This window comes from Cherax quadricarinatus, chromosome 62, assembly GCF_038502225.1.
Source record: "Cherax quadricarinatus isolate ZL_2023a chromosome 62, ASM3850222v1, whole genome shotgun sequence".
Taxonomy (NCBI): Eukaryota; Metazoa; Arthropoda; class Malacostraca; order Decapoda; family Parastacidae; genus Cherax; species Cherax quadricarinatus.
In genome coordinates this window covers 15,162,591-15,176,166 of record NC_091353.1, presented here as the reverse complement: position 1 = coordinate 15,176,166, position 13,576 = coordinate 15,162,591, and the positions used below count along the sequence as shown (strand labels likewise).

Below are 13,576 nucleotides of genomic sequence, written 5' to 3'. Positions count from 1 at the left end.
GCGAGTTTCATTTCTGTGACTGTTATGATGTCTGGGGATGTCTGTGATGTGAGTGTGTATACCTATGTGTACATGCATGTGTAATGTGACCTAAGTGTAAGTAAAAGTAGCAAGATATACTGTACCTGTTATCTTGCATGTTTATCAGACAAAAAAAAAAAAGACAACAGCTCTCTTACCATCATGTAAAACAATTACAGGTTGTGTACTACTTATGAACTGATTTTCATTAGAGGTATAGTAATCCTCTACATGTCAAGCAAGACAAGTTCCAGAAAAATTGCTCACTAAGGGACTTTTACACTTAGTGAATCCCATATCTATTGCTCCTGACCCTTGTAGGTATAGTGCTTCTTTTTGATTATACCAATAATGTATCCACTGAGACATCCATGTTATAATCATGAAGAACATATGAATAACTAAAGAAAGTGTAATGAACACTTAGTAATAACTCACATGAAGACAAACTCAGAATCAATTAATTTTCCGAGTTCGTCTCCATATGGGTTATTATTGAGCATCAGTAACATATATTGCTATTCTACACTTTTAACCCGTAAACGGTCCAAACGTATACATGTATATACGTTCTCTCCCGTAGTGCCCCAAATTTTGAGAAAAAAAAAATAATTTTTTAATAGGAAAAAAAGAACACAGGGTACCCAGGCATCCCCAATTATTTTAATATGGTGCACAGTGAGTGCGCACACCCATTTTCTCATGTCTAGGTGACTCAGGCTTATCGTGGCAATGTTGAATGTATGACAAATAAAACGTATATATATGTTTGGACCGTTTATGGGTTAAATACTGTAATATATTTAATACAGTACAGGTTGGCCATCACTAATCCAGTACCATTGGGACCTGTAGTGTGCTGGATTAGTGAGTTTGCCGGATTACAGAGTGGTTAGGTTAGAGTACACTTAATTAACCAATCAATAGACTCTTTCTGCTACATCTTTCTCATTTTCATCACTGCTTTCTTCTCTACTAGCTTGCTGCTGTGGATTTACAACCATCTGAACAATTTCTGAGTCAGTATATTGATGAAATTTGAGCCAGTTCAATGATGAAATTTGAAACTATGCTAGCCAAAATTAGTGCCAGATTACTGATGGAACTGGATAACTGATTGCCGGATTATTGATGGCCGACCTGTATGTAGATATGCATTGTGTCAAAGCTTTATAGAGAAATTGTGGTGTAGTTTTGTGGGTAGTACATGGCACGTGGTGTCCCGTAGCTCAGTTGGTAGCACACTCAGCTTACATACTAAGGTCCGTGGTTCAGTTCCCGGTATCGGTGGAAACATTGGGGGATATTTCTTTAAGACACCTGCTGTCCCTGTTCACCTAGCAGTAAGTAGGTATCTGGGTGTTAGCCGACTGGTGTGGGTCTCATCCCAGGGATAAAATTAATCTAATGTGCCTGAAATGTTCTATATAACCAGGGGCTTTCCATATATGTAGTATGTAATTGATGTTAGCTATGGCCTGTATAAGTTGCACCATATACGTACTTGTAAAAATAAAGATTATTACTATTATTTTTTGGGCCACCTTACTTAAGTAAAATATGGACTGTTTTTTTTGTTTGAATAAAAATTATGAGGCGTTCTTTAGCAGTTTTTAACCTGGAACAGTTTTTTGGGAAGTGGATATGGAGGCTTTTAGTGATGCTGTGTTTTCTTCCAAAATTATCCAGTTTTACTATTATTGACTCTTGAGAGGAGTGGCATAATGTAATAATAATAATGCCTTTATTTACTACATGTACTAAGTATACAGTCCTAGCTGACATCAATGACACACTATTGTATAGAAAGCCGCTTGTTATGCTGATCATTTCGGGCAAATTAGGTCACTATTGTCCTAGGATGCGACCCACACCAGTCGACTAACACCCAGGTACCCATTTTACTGATGGAGAACATAGACAACTGGTGTAAAGAAACACGCCCAATGTTTCTACCCTCGCCAGGAACCTAACCCAGACCCTCGCCATGTGAAGCAAGAGTTTTAACCATCACGCCATGGGGCACCATGATTCTATTGAAGGGCTCCTAATCCAAGAAGTTGGAGTCTTTCCCTTGTATAAAACCTAAGGACTGGGACCTCCATTTCCCAGGTACTGTATGATCTATAAGGGTTTAATTATCATTATAATCAAAACTAAGTGTTGAACTGACAAGTGTCATACAGCGCTGCAGGGTAGGATGTGTAATTTTATTCAATTATACACAAATACAGTTACATAGATTACCACACATAGCAACATATGTGTAGAGAACCTAGGATAACTCAAAAAAAGTCAGAGTGACTTATTTCCACTGGGGTGTAATATGTCTGATCAGAGACCATGAAGAGTATGCCAGAGGCAGAGTCAGTAAGGGCAGTGAGGAGTGCTAAATGGAAGTATAATCAAAGTTGATGTAATAAAACTGTTGCTGACAAAAAGTCAAAGAGGGAGTCTGTATCAAAGATGGGGCTGTCAGCAAAATAAGGGCTTAGTGCTTACCATGAATATAACATTAATAATTCTGTAGTTATTAGGACAAAATAAAAATATGTATTGTTAATGACTTGAACTTGTATACAGTAATCAATGTCATTTGAACACAGCAGGTAAATTTAATTATGCACTTTCTTGCAGCCCACCTTAGGTGTTCAACGACCAACTGAGGCACTATTGTATGTAATATTGGGCCCAGTTGGGCCTTACTTCGCAAGTGGGTTTAAGCCTGTTTCTCTGCTAGCAGATCCCAAGTATGTGAGAGCCTGGCCAGGGGGTGTTGGGATGATGAAAATGGGATCAAATTATGGACCAACACTGGAGATTCAGGTACAGTAATACAGTGTTTAATTCATGTTCATATGCTTATAAATTATTGTAGAATTTTTTTTTTATCCTGATGTATCTGTTCATTTCAGATAAAGCACAACACTTGACAGTTTCTGTAATAAATTAATTGCAGGACCATCATTTTTGTAGATCTCTTAATGGGGAGCCAAGTGTCTTTATTTATTAGCAATAAAAAAGTTTTACAAAGGCTATAACAGTACAGTATCTTATGAACTTGACAGTAGACCCTAGACCCACATTCTTAAGGATTTTCCAAGTAAATATTATCAGGTATATTTCTCTTTTTCCAAAGAATACATTCTAGTTGTTTTGAAGTGTTTCCAGTAGTTTATTCTCTTGATTTTATATGGACAGCAAATAATTTCTGTATATATTCCAGCTCCCATTTAGGACAGTACTGTGAACACAATATTCAAGACATGAGAACACCATTAATTTCAATATACAGTCCTTTGCCTTATTGTATTCTCTAATTTATTTGATAGTTAATCTGACATTATAATTCCTAAGTCTTGCATGTTCCTTTTGCTCTGAGATTTTTTTGCTTTCATTTTATATCTTGTGTTTGTTTTCGTTTTTTTTTCTTTTCTACTACCAAGGTAACTTTCATACTCAGTCTGATATCATCCACAAAGGATGATACAAACTTGTGGTTAGTGTTTTTATCTTGTTTGGATGATTATTATAATCAAATAAAGCACTAAATTGACAAGGGTCATGCAGCGCTGCGGGGCAGAAAATAGCACCGGGGCTGTAAACAGCTAGGTGGAGAGGATATCAGAGGCAAGGGGAGAAAAGAGCTGGAAGGGACACTAAGGGCTATGTGTCAAAGTTCATATGGTAAGGCATTTGCTGACAAGAAGTCAAAAAGTGATTGTAAGTCAAAGGCAGAGCCATCTGCAAGAAGGGAAGATAAGGTAAGAGCAGTAGGGCGGCGACAACGTTGGAGGTACTAAATCCTACGAGCTCGCTTGTTTGAATGAGAAACAGTAAAGGTACCAGTTCTACATCTTGGGATGCTCAACATTTTACTCTGCTAAAATGACTTTTTTGTTGTTTACTAGAGCTCTTTGTGATCTGTTTGTTAGAAATATAAATATCAATTTCCCTACTTACCTATTATACACTGTTTAACCTCATTTTTATGAGTTATCATTCTATAGCTTCATCTCAAATGATTTTGTCACATCAACCTTATGGTTATGTGAGGCAAGATCTTCATGCTGTAAAGTCATATTTATTTGAATTGTGTATTATTATAATCATAAGTGCTACACCCACAAGGGTCATACAGCGCTGCAAAGTAGAATGTTCTAAAGATGTAATAAGAGTATGCCAGAGGCAGAGTGAGGAGTGCTAGAGGCAGCATCGTCAAATTTTGTGCAGTAAATCAGTTGCTGCCAAAAAGTCAGTGATAGAGTCTAGGTTAAAAGAGGAGCCATCAGCAAGAAGGGAAAGTAAAGTAAGGGCAGTAGAGCAGTAACAACGTTGGAAGTAAGTTCTGTGTGCTCATTGATAGAGTGGGCACTCCAACAGAATATGACTAAGAGAAACTGGAACCTGACAATTCTTAGAGTGGAACAAAGTGCCTTACCATGAGATATCCATAAGATAAATGTGGCCAATGCAAAGACAGGAGAGTGTAGTCTCCCAAAAAAGCTGATTTAATAAATCTGTCTCTGAGGTATATATGCTGAGATTACTTCATGTATTAAAGGTTGGTAGACAGCCTACCAAATGAGTGTGAAACATAAGCCTGCAATTGTTTTGCATGATGGTAGGATTGCTGGTCTCTTTTTCTGTCTCAAACATGCAAGGTTGCAGGTACGTATGTCTTGCTACTTCTGCTTACTGTACACTTAGGTCACACTAAACATGCACATACGAGCATATATATATACTAACCCCTTTGAGTTTTATTATATTTTCTTCCTAGTTCTTGTGCATGCTTATTTCTGCTTATCTCCATGGGGAAGTGGAACAGAATTCTTCCTTTGTAAGCTGTGCGTGTCGTAAGAGGTGACTAAATACATGTACCGGGAGCAATGGGCTAGTAACCCCTTCTCCTGTATAAATTACAGTGGACCCCCGGTTAACGATATTTTTTCACTCCAGAAGTATGTTCAGGTGCCAGTACTGACCGAATTTGTTCCCATAAGAAATATTGTGAAGTAGATTAGTCCATTTCAGACCCCCAAACATACACGTACAAATGCACTTACATAAATACACTTACATAATTGGTCGCATTCGGAGGTAATCGTTATGCGGGGTCCACTGTACTAAAAACAAGGAAAACAAAAACTATAAAATTGGGATGTCTGAATGTGCGTGGATGTAGTGTGGATGATAAGAAAGAGATGATTGCTAATGTTATGAATGAAAAGAAGTTGGATGTCCTGGCCCCAAGAGAAACAAAGCTGAATGGGGTAGGCGAGTTTCAGTGGGGAGAAATAAATGGGATTAAGTCAGGAGTATCTGAGAGAGTTAGAGCTAAGGAAGGGGTAGCAATAATGTTGAAGAATCAGTTATGGAGAGAGAAGAGGGAATATAAATGTATAAATTCGAGGATTATGTGGATGAAAATAAGGGTCGGATTTGAAAAGTGGGTCATAATAATTGTATATGCACCTGGAGGAGAGAGAGATTTTGGGAGATGTTAAGTAAGTGTGTAGGAACTTTTGAGCCAAGTGAGAGAGTAATTGTGGTAGGGGATCTAAATGCTAAAGTAGGAGAAGCATTGAGAGAGGGTGTGGTACATAAGTTTAGGGTGCCAGGTGTAAATGATAATGGGGAGCATTTGATTGAACTTTGTTTAGAAAGGGGCTTGGTTATAGGTAACACATTTTAAGAAGAGGATAAATAAGTATACAAGATATGATATAGGGCATAATCACAGTAGTTTGTTGGACTACATATTGGTAGACTGTTGGGTAGACTTCAGGATGTACATGTTTATAGAGGGACCGAAGATATATCAGATCACTTTTTAGTTGTAGCTACAGTGACAGTAAAAGGTAGATGGGATACAAGGAAAATGGAAACAGCAAGTAAGAGATAAGTGAAGATTTATAAACTAAAGGAGGAGGCAGTTGGGGTAAGATATAAACACTGTTGGAGGACAGATGGGCTAGTGAGAGTATAAGCAATGCGGTAGAAGATGTATAGGGTAAGTTTAAGAATATAGTGTTAGTGTGTTCAGCAGAACTTTGTGGTTATAGGAAAGTGGGTGCAGGAGGGAAGAAGAGCAATTGGTGGAATGATGTAAAGAGAGTAGTAAGAAAGAAAAGTTAGCATACAAGAGATTTTTACAAAGTAGAGGTGATGCAAGGAGGGAGGAGTAGATGGAGAGATAAAGAGAGGTTAAGAGAGTGGTGAAGCAATGTAAAAAGAGAGCAAATAAGAGGTTGGGTGAGATGTTATCAACAAATTTTGTTGAAAACAGGAAAAAGTTTTGGAGTGAGATTAATAAGTTGAGAAAGCCTAGGGAAAGAATGGATTAGTTAGTTAAAAATAGGAGAGGAGGTGGTATTAAATGGAGAGCTAGAAGTATCGGGAAGATGGAGGGAATATTTTGAGGAATTGTTAAATGTTGATGAAAGTAGGGAAGCTGTGATTTCATGTACAGGGCAAGGTGGAATAGCATCTTATAGGAGTGAGGAAGAACCAGTTGTGAGTGTGGGGGAGGGGCATGGGGCAGTGAGTAAAATGAAAGGGGGTAAAGCAGCTGGGATTGATTGGATAAAGATAGAAATGTTAAAAACAGGTGGGGATATAGTTTTGGAGTGGTTAGTGTTTTTATTTAATAAATGTGTGGAAGAGGGTAAGGTGCCTAGGGACTGGCAGAGAGCATGCATAGTTCCTTTGTATAAATTCAAAGTTTATTCTCTATAAGGATTACAATGCTGAGTTTACAGAATTTGGTTATTGTGTGGTTTACATGTAGTAAAATAATAATTACAGAGTGTACCACTAGAACACCTAGCATGGCTAGGCATTTCGGGTAGACTTAGATTAATTCTTAAATTTAAAATATTACAAATTATGAGGTAAGTTGGTATTATGGCTAAGTGACTAAATACTAGTTTGTGAGTTTAGCAATGTGAATGCTTTTGTTTTGGCACAATACATAGTTTCAGTATTGGAGTATCACAGGCCAACTTATGACTAGTTAGGATTCATTATTTTAAGATTGAGATTGATATTTCTGTTTATGGTCAGATGGGTGAGTGAGTGTAAGTGTGAACCACCAGGTGGTACTTGTGTAATTAGTTGACAGGGTGTATCAGGGAGATAAGATGTTTGCTAATGGTAGTTTTGAAGGTGATGAATGTGTCTGCAGTTCTAGAGTTTTCAGATAGGGTGTTCCAGATTTTAGGGCCTTTGACATACATTGAAGGCAAATGGGACAAAAAAGTGTGTAAAAATTATAGGGGAATAAGTCTGTTGAGTATACCTGGTAAAGTGTATGGTAGAGTTATTATTGAAAGAATTAAGAGTAAGATGGAGAGCAGAATAGCAGATGAACAAGGTGGCTTTAGGAAGGGTAGGGGGCATGTAGACCAAGTGTTTGCAGTGAAACATATAGGTGAACAGTATATAGATAAGGGTAAAGAGGGATTTATACCATTTATGGATTGGAAAAAGCATATAATAGGGGGGTAATGTGGCAGATGTTGCAAATGTATGGAATAGGAGGTAGGTTATTGAAAGCGGTGAAAAGTTTTTACGAGGATAGTGAGCTCAGGTTAGAGTATGTGGGCAAGTGGGAGATTATTTTGCAGTAAAAGTAGGCCTTAGATAGGGATGTGTAATGTCACCATGGTTGTTCAATATATTTATAGATGGAGTTGTAAAGGAAGTGAATGCTAGAGTGTTGGCAAGAGGTATGGGGTTAAAAGATAAATCTAACACAAAGTGGGAGTTGTCACAGTTGCACTTTGCTGATGACACTGTGCTTCTTGGGGATTCTGAAGAGAAGTTGCAGAGGTTGGTTGATGAGTTTGGTAGGGTATGTAAAAGGAGGAAATTAAAAGTGAATGAAGGAGAGGATAACAAAAAAAAAATTAGGTAACGGAAGATTGGATATCAGATTGGAGGGAGAGAGTATGGAGGAGGTGAACGTGTTCAGATATTTGGGAGTGGACATGTCAGCAGATGAAGGAATGATGAAGGATGATGTGAATCATAGAAGTGATGAGGGGGGAAAAAGGTGAGTGGTGCACTGAGGAGTTTGTGGAGACAAAGAACTTTATCCATGGATGCAAAGAGGAGAATGTATGAGAGTATAGTAATATCAACACACTTGTATGGGTGTGAGGCATGTGTTGTGACTGTTGCAACAAGGAGAAGGCTGGAGGCAGTGGAGATGTCATGTCTGAGGGCAATGTGTAGTGTGCATATAATGCAGAGAATCCATAGTTTGGAGATTAGGAGCAGGGGTTATTGAGATGGTTTGGACATGTATAGAGGATGGAACGAAATAGAATGTGTATAAATCTGTAGTGGAGGGAAGGCGAGGTAGGGGTCGGCCTAGGAAAGGTTGGAGGGAGGGGGTAAAGGTTTTGTGTGTGAGGGGCTTGGACTTTCAGCAAGTGTGCATGAGCATGTTAGGAGTGCATGGAGACAAATGGTTTTTAGAACTTGACGTGCTGTTGGAGTGTAAGCAAGGTAACATTTATGAAGGGATTCGGGTAAACTGGCAGGCTGGGCTTATTCCTAGAGATGGGAAGTACAGTGCCAACACTTTGAAGGAGGGGTGTTAATGTTACAGTTTTATAACTGTAGTGTAAGCATGCCCCTGGCAAGACAGTGATGGAATAAATGATGAAAATTTTTCTTTTTTGGGCCACCCTGCCTTGGTGGGAAATGGCTGATGTGTTAATAAAAAATAAAATATTAAAGGATCTTGGACTTGTGGTGTATTATCATCAAAACCAAGTGCTAAACCCAGAAGAGTTGTACAGCAACTTGCATTGTCATGATTACAAACAGTCTTAATGATCCTTGTTTAGTCAATAGGCTTTGAAGGCTTGGAATGAATGAGCCAAATGATAAGACAGCATTTCACAAATGTACTCCATTTCTATACAATTCCATAATATATTCATAATTTTCCATTTAAATAATTGCAGAAACAAGCTGAGGCACGAGGTCTGCATCAAGTACTATGGTTGTTTGGTCCAGAACACAGAATCACAGAAGTTGGAGCAATGAATATTATGGTTTTCCTAGACAAGGGCAATGGAGGTTAGTCTTATTAATAACATAAAATTATTATATGTTCGTGCATGATTAGGTATACATTTATAATTTTTATAAATGCTACTCCTAAAGAGGTAATTACAAGGTTAGTTAACAAACAATTCCATTTTATACAATACAGTAGTATATGGAAGTGTATTAATGCTTATGAATATGGTATAGAAAACGATTATAATAATATCCACAATACTAATACAGTGGAATCTTGATTTATGAGTTTAATCCATTCCATTTTAAAATTCTTAATTCTTGGGTAGAATAGTTTGTTGGTGGGTTGTGCGAAGGACCTGTCTAGTTGGGCCAGCGGGCCTGCTGCAGTGTTCCCTTTCTTATGAGTCGCGCGTCAGGTGTTGCTTTGTTGTGGGATGTGATAGTTAGGTGTGGGCTAGACCCTTTATATGCCTTCCTTTGATGCATTACTTTCATTGTTCCTTGATAATGTGAGTAGTCACGAAAGTGCTTGGAATTTCTCTATTTTTTCACAGTGGTTGTTTTGCATATTCTGAAATCACCTGTTTACTGTGATCTTATTGTATATGAATATATCTTTTGGCTTATATAAATTAGATTCACTTATAATTAATAATCTACTGTACAACTATGATATAATTAATATTCTACTGTACAACTATGACATAATTCTTAGTGTTAAGTAGTCTGTAAGCCAATAATGTTAAGTTGGCCCATAATGCCTAAGCATAATAGAGGCTCTCTTTACATTGCAACCTGTTATTGTAAATACAAAATCTCAATGTACTATTTGCAAAGACATAAATAAAAAAATAAAATAAATTGTCTTTAGCCGAACAAAACACCACTGCATCTCATTGATACAGTTAACAAGATAAAACGACTTTTTCTTAATCATAGGAACTAATCTCACCAGTAAAATCTGAGGTACCAACGCCCGCGCAAATGGGAATTTCCCAAACTCTTTCTATCTTGCACCTACTGAGCCCACTGAAGTCACCACGATTATTAAGTCACTTAAAAATAATTCAGGGAATTCGTCTCACGTCCTACCATTTTTGTACAAGTGAGCAGCCCATGTCCTTTCTCATGCTATTTCATTACTTTTTAACAAGTCACTAGAAACTAGCACTTTCCCGACACTCCTCAAGACAGCAATGGTTACACCAATACATAAAGGTCGTGACCCCACAGATGTAAAGAACTATAGGCCAATATCAAACTTACCATTGCTATCCAAAATCTTCAAGAAACTTGTGCACAAGAGATTATAGTTGTTTATAACAGCACAAAACATACTCAATCCCTGCTAATTTGGCTTCAGAAAAAATAAAACCACTAATACAATATACGTACAGTGGACCCTCAACCAACGATGGCATCATCTAACGTTAAATCCAACTAGCAATACATTTTAACGCAAAAATTTTGCCTTGACTAGCGCTAAAAAACTTGACCAACATGATTCGTTCCGTTTGAGACGCGTCCACTTGTGGCCAGTGTTTACAAGCCAGCCAGCCACCGCGGTCCCATCCAAACATACAATCGGAACATTTCATATTATCACAGCGTTTTTAGTGATTGCACCTGCAAAATAAGTCACCATGGGCCCCAAGAAAGCTTCTAGTGCCAACCCTACAGCAAAAAGGGTGAGAATTACTATGGATATGAAGAAAGAGATCATTGCTAGTATGAAAGTGGAGTGCGTGTCTCCGAGCTGGCCAGGTTGTACACAAAACCCCAATCAACCATCGCTACTATTGTGGCCAAGAAAACGGCAATCAAGGAAGCTGTTCTTGCCAAAGGTGCAACTATGTTTTCGAAACTGAGATCGCAAGTGATAGAAGATGTTGACAGACTGTTATTGGTGTGGATAAATGAAAAACAGATAGCAGGAGATAGCATCTCTCAAGCGATCATACGTGAAAAGGCTAAGAAGCTGCATGACGATTTAATTAGAAAAATGCCTGCAACTAGTGGTGATGTGAGTGAATTTAAGGCCAGTAAAGGTTGGTTTGAGAGATTTAAGAATCGTAGTGGCATACATAGTGTGATAAGGCATGGTGAGGCTGCCAGTTCCGACCAAAAAGCAGCTGAAAAATATGTGCAGGAATTCAAGGAGTACATAGACAGTGAAGAATTGAAACCTGAACAAGTGTTTAATTGTGACACTGACAATGTTGTGAAACACTTTAGGAATGTCATAAAGGAACGGGAGGTACAGGCCTCTATGGACAGATATGTTGTGTGACAGAGGTCCAGTGACTCTCAAGCTGGTCCTAGTAGTATTAAAAGAAGAAGGGAAGTAACCCCGGAAAAGGACTTGACACCTCAAGTCCTAATGGAAGGGGATTCCCCTTCTAAACACTGACACCATCCACACTCTCCCCTCCTCCCATCCCATCAATCATCACCAGATCTTCAATAAAGGTAAGTGTCATGTAATTGTACATGTCTTCTTCAGTTTGTGTGTATTAAAATTAATATTTCATGTGGTAAAAATTTTTTTTTAATACTTTTGGGTGTCTTGCACGGATTAATTTGATTGCCATTATTTCTTATGGGGAAAATTAACTCAACTAACGATAATTTCGATTAACAATGAGCTCTCAGGAACAGATTAATATCGTTGGTCGAGGGTCCACTGTACTTGGGTCACAACATAATTGAGGTTCAGACAGGTATGCGTGGAGCCCCAGACCGACAAATGAGATCAGTCACGAGGGAGCCTTCACCAAATTCAACTTCAATAACAAGAACATAAAGTGGGACCAAGTAAACCAAGTCCTAAACAATATAAGTTGGGAAGATAGACTAAGCAACACAGACCCCAACTTATGCCTAGAACAGATTAACTTTGTGGCACTCGATGTATGCTCAAGGCTTATTCCTCTAAGAAAAAGGAGGAGTAGATGTAAAATAGAAAAAGACAGGCGCTCCCTTTACAGGCGATGGAAAAGAATAACAGAGTGGCTAAAAAAGGCCAATATATCTGAAATGCATAGGGAGACACTGGTCAGAGAAATAGCAAACATTGAACTAAAGCTAAAGGAATCTTATCAGAGTCAGGAATCACGGGAAGAACTAAAAGCTATAAATGAAATCGAAAGAAACCCAAAGTATTTCTTTTCTTATGCCAAATCAAAGTCGAGAACAACATCCAGTATTGGGCCCCTACTTAAACAAGATGTGTCCTACACAGATGACAGCAAGGAAATGAATGAGCTACTCAAGTCCCAATATGACTCAGTTTTTAGCAAGCCGCTAACCAGACTGAGAGTCGAAGATCTAAATGAATTTTTTATGAGAGCCACAGAATTTGGTAAACACAAGCCTATCTGATGTTATCCTGATGCCAAATGACTTTGAACAGGCAATAAATGACATGCCCATGCACTCTGCCCCCAGGGCCAGACTCATGGAACTCCATATTCATCAAGAACTGCAAGAAACCCCTATCATGTGCTTTTAACATTCTATGGAGAAGGAGCATGAACACTGGGGTCGTTCCACAGTTACTAAAAACAACAGACATAGCCCCACTCCACAAAGGGGGCAGTAAAGCAATAGCAAAGAACTATAGACCGATAGCACTAACATCCCATTACATAAAAATCTTTGAAAGGGTCCTAAGAAGCAAGATTGCCACCCATCTAGAAACCCATCAGTTACACAACCCAGGGCAACATGGGTTTAGAGCAGGTCACTCCTGTCTGTCCCAACTACTGGATCACTATGACAAGGTTCTAGATGCACTAGAAGGCAAAAAGAATGCAGATGTTATATACACAGACTTTGCAAGAGCCTTTAACAAGTGTGACCATGGCGCAATAGTGCTAAAGGAATAACAGGAAAAGTTGGTAGATGGATCTATAATTTCCTCATAAACAGAGCACAAAGAGTAGTAGTCAACAGAGTAAAGTCTGAGGCGGCTACGGTGAAAAGCTCTGTTCCACAAGGCACAGTACTCACTCCCATCTTGTTTCTCATCCTCATATCTCACATAGACAAGGATGTCAGCCACAGCACCATGTCTTCCTTTGCAGATTACACCTGAATATGCATGACAGTGTCTTCCTTTGCAGACACTGCAAGGCTCCAGGCGGACAGCAACCAAATCTTTCAATGGGCTGCAGAAAACAATATGAAGTTCAGCAATGAGAAATCTCAATTACTCCGATGTGGTAAACATGAGGAAATTAAAACTTCATCAGAGTATAAAACAAATTCCAGCCACAAAATAGAGCAAAAAACTAACGTCAAAAACCTGGGAGGGATTATGTCAGAGGATCTCACCTTCAAGGACCATAACATTGTATCAATCGCATCTGCTAGAAAAATGACAGGATGAATAATGAGAACCTTCAAAACTAGAGATGCCAAGCCCATGATGACACTCTTCAGGTCGCTTGTTCTATCTGGATTGGAATATTGCCGCACACTAACAGCACTTTTCAAGGCAGGTGAAATTGCT

The 13,576-nt window shown here is 38.6% G+C and overlaps 1 protein-coding gene across 1 annotated transcript in view; it reads left to right on the top strand.

Moving 5' to 3' along the window:
• Bcat (Branched chain amino acid transaminase) overlaps positions 1–13,576 on the top strand; it is a gene marked incomplete at its 5' end in the record, with an annotated part of 78,735 nt that overhangs the window by 41,666 nt on the left and 23,493 nt on the right. Inside the window, 2 exons of the mRNA XM_070098513.1 lie at positions 2,659–2,847; positions 9,003–9,117. Of these exons, the coding sequence (XP_069954614.1) occupies positions 2,659–2,847; positions 9,003–9,117 (304 nt within the window). The remainder of the gene's footprint in view (positions 1–2,658; positions 2,848–9,002; positions 9,118–13,576) is intronic.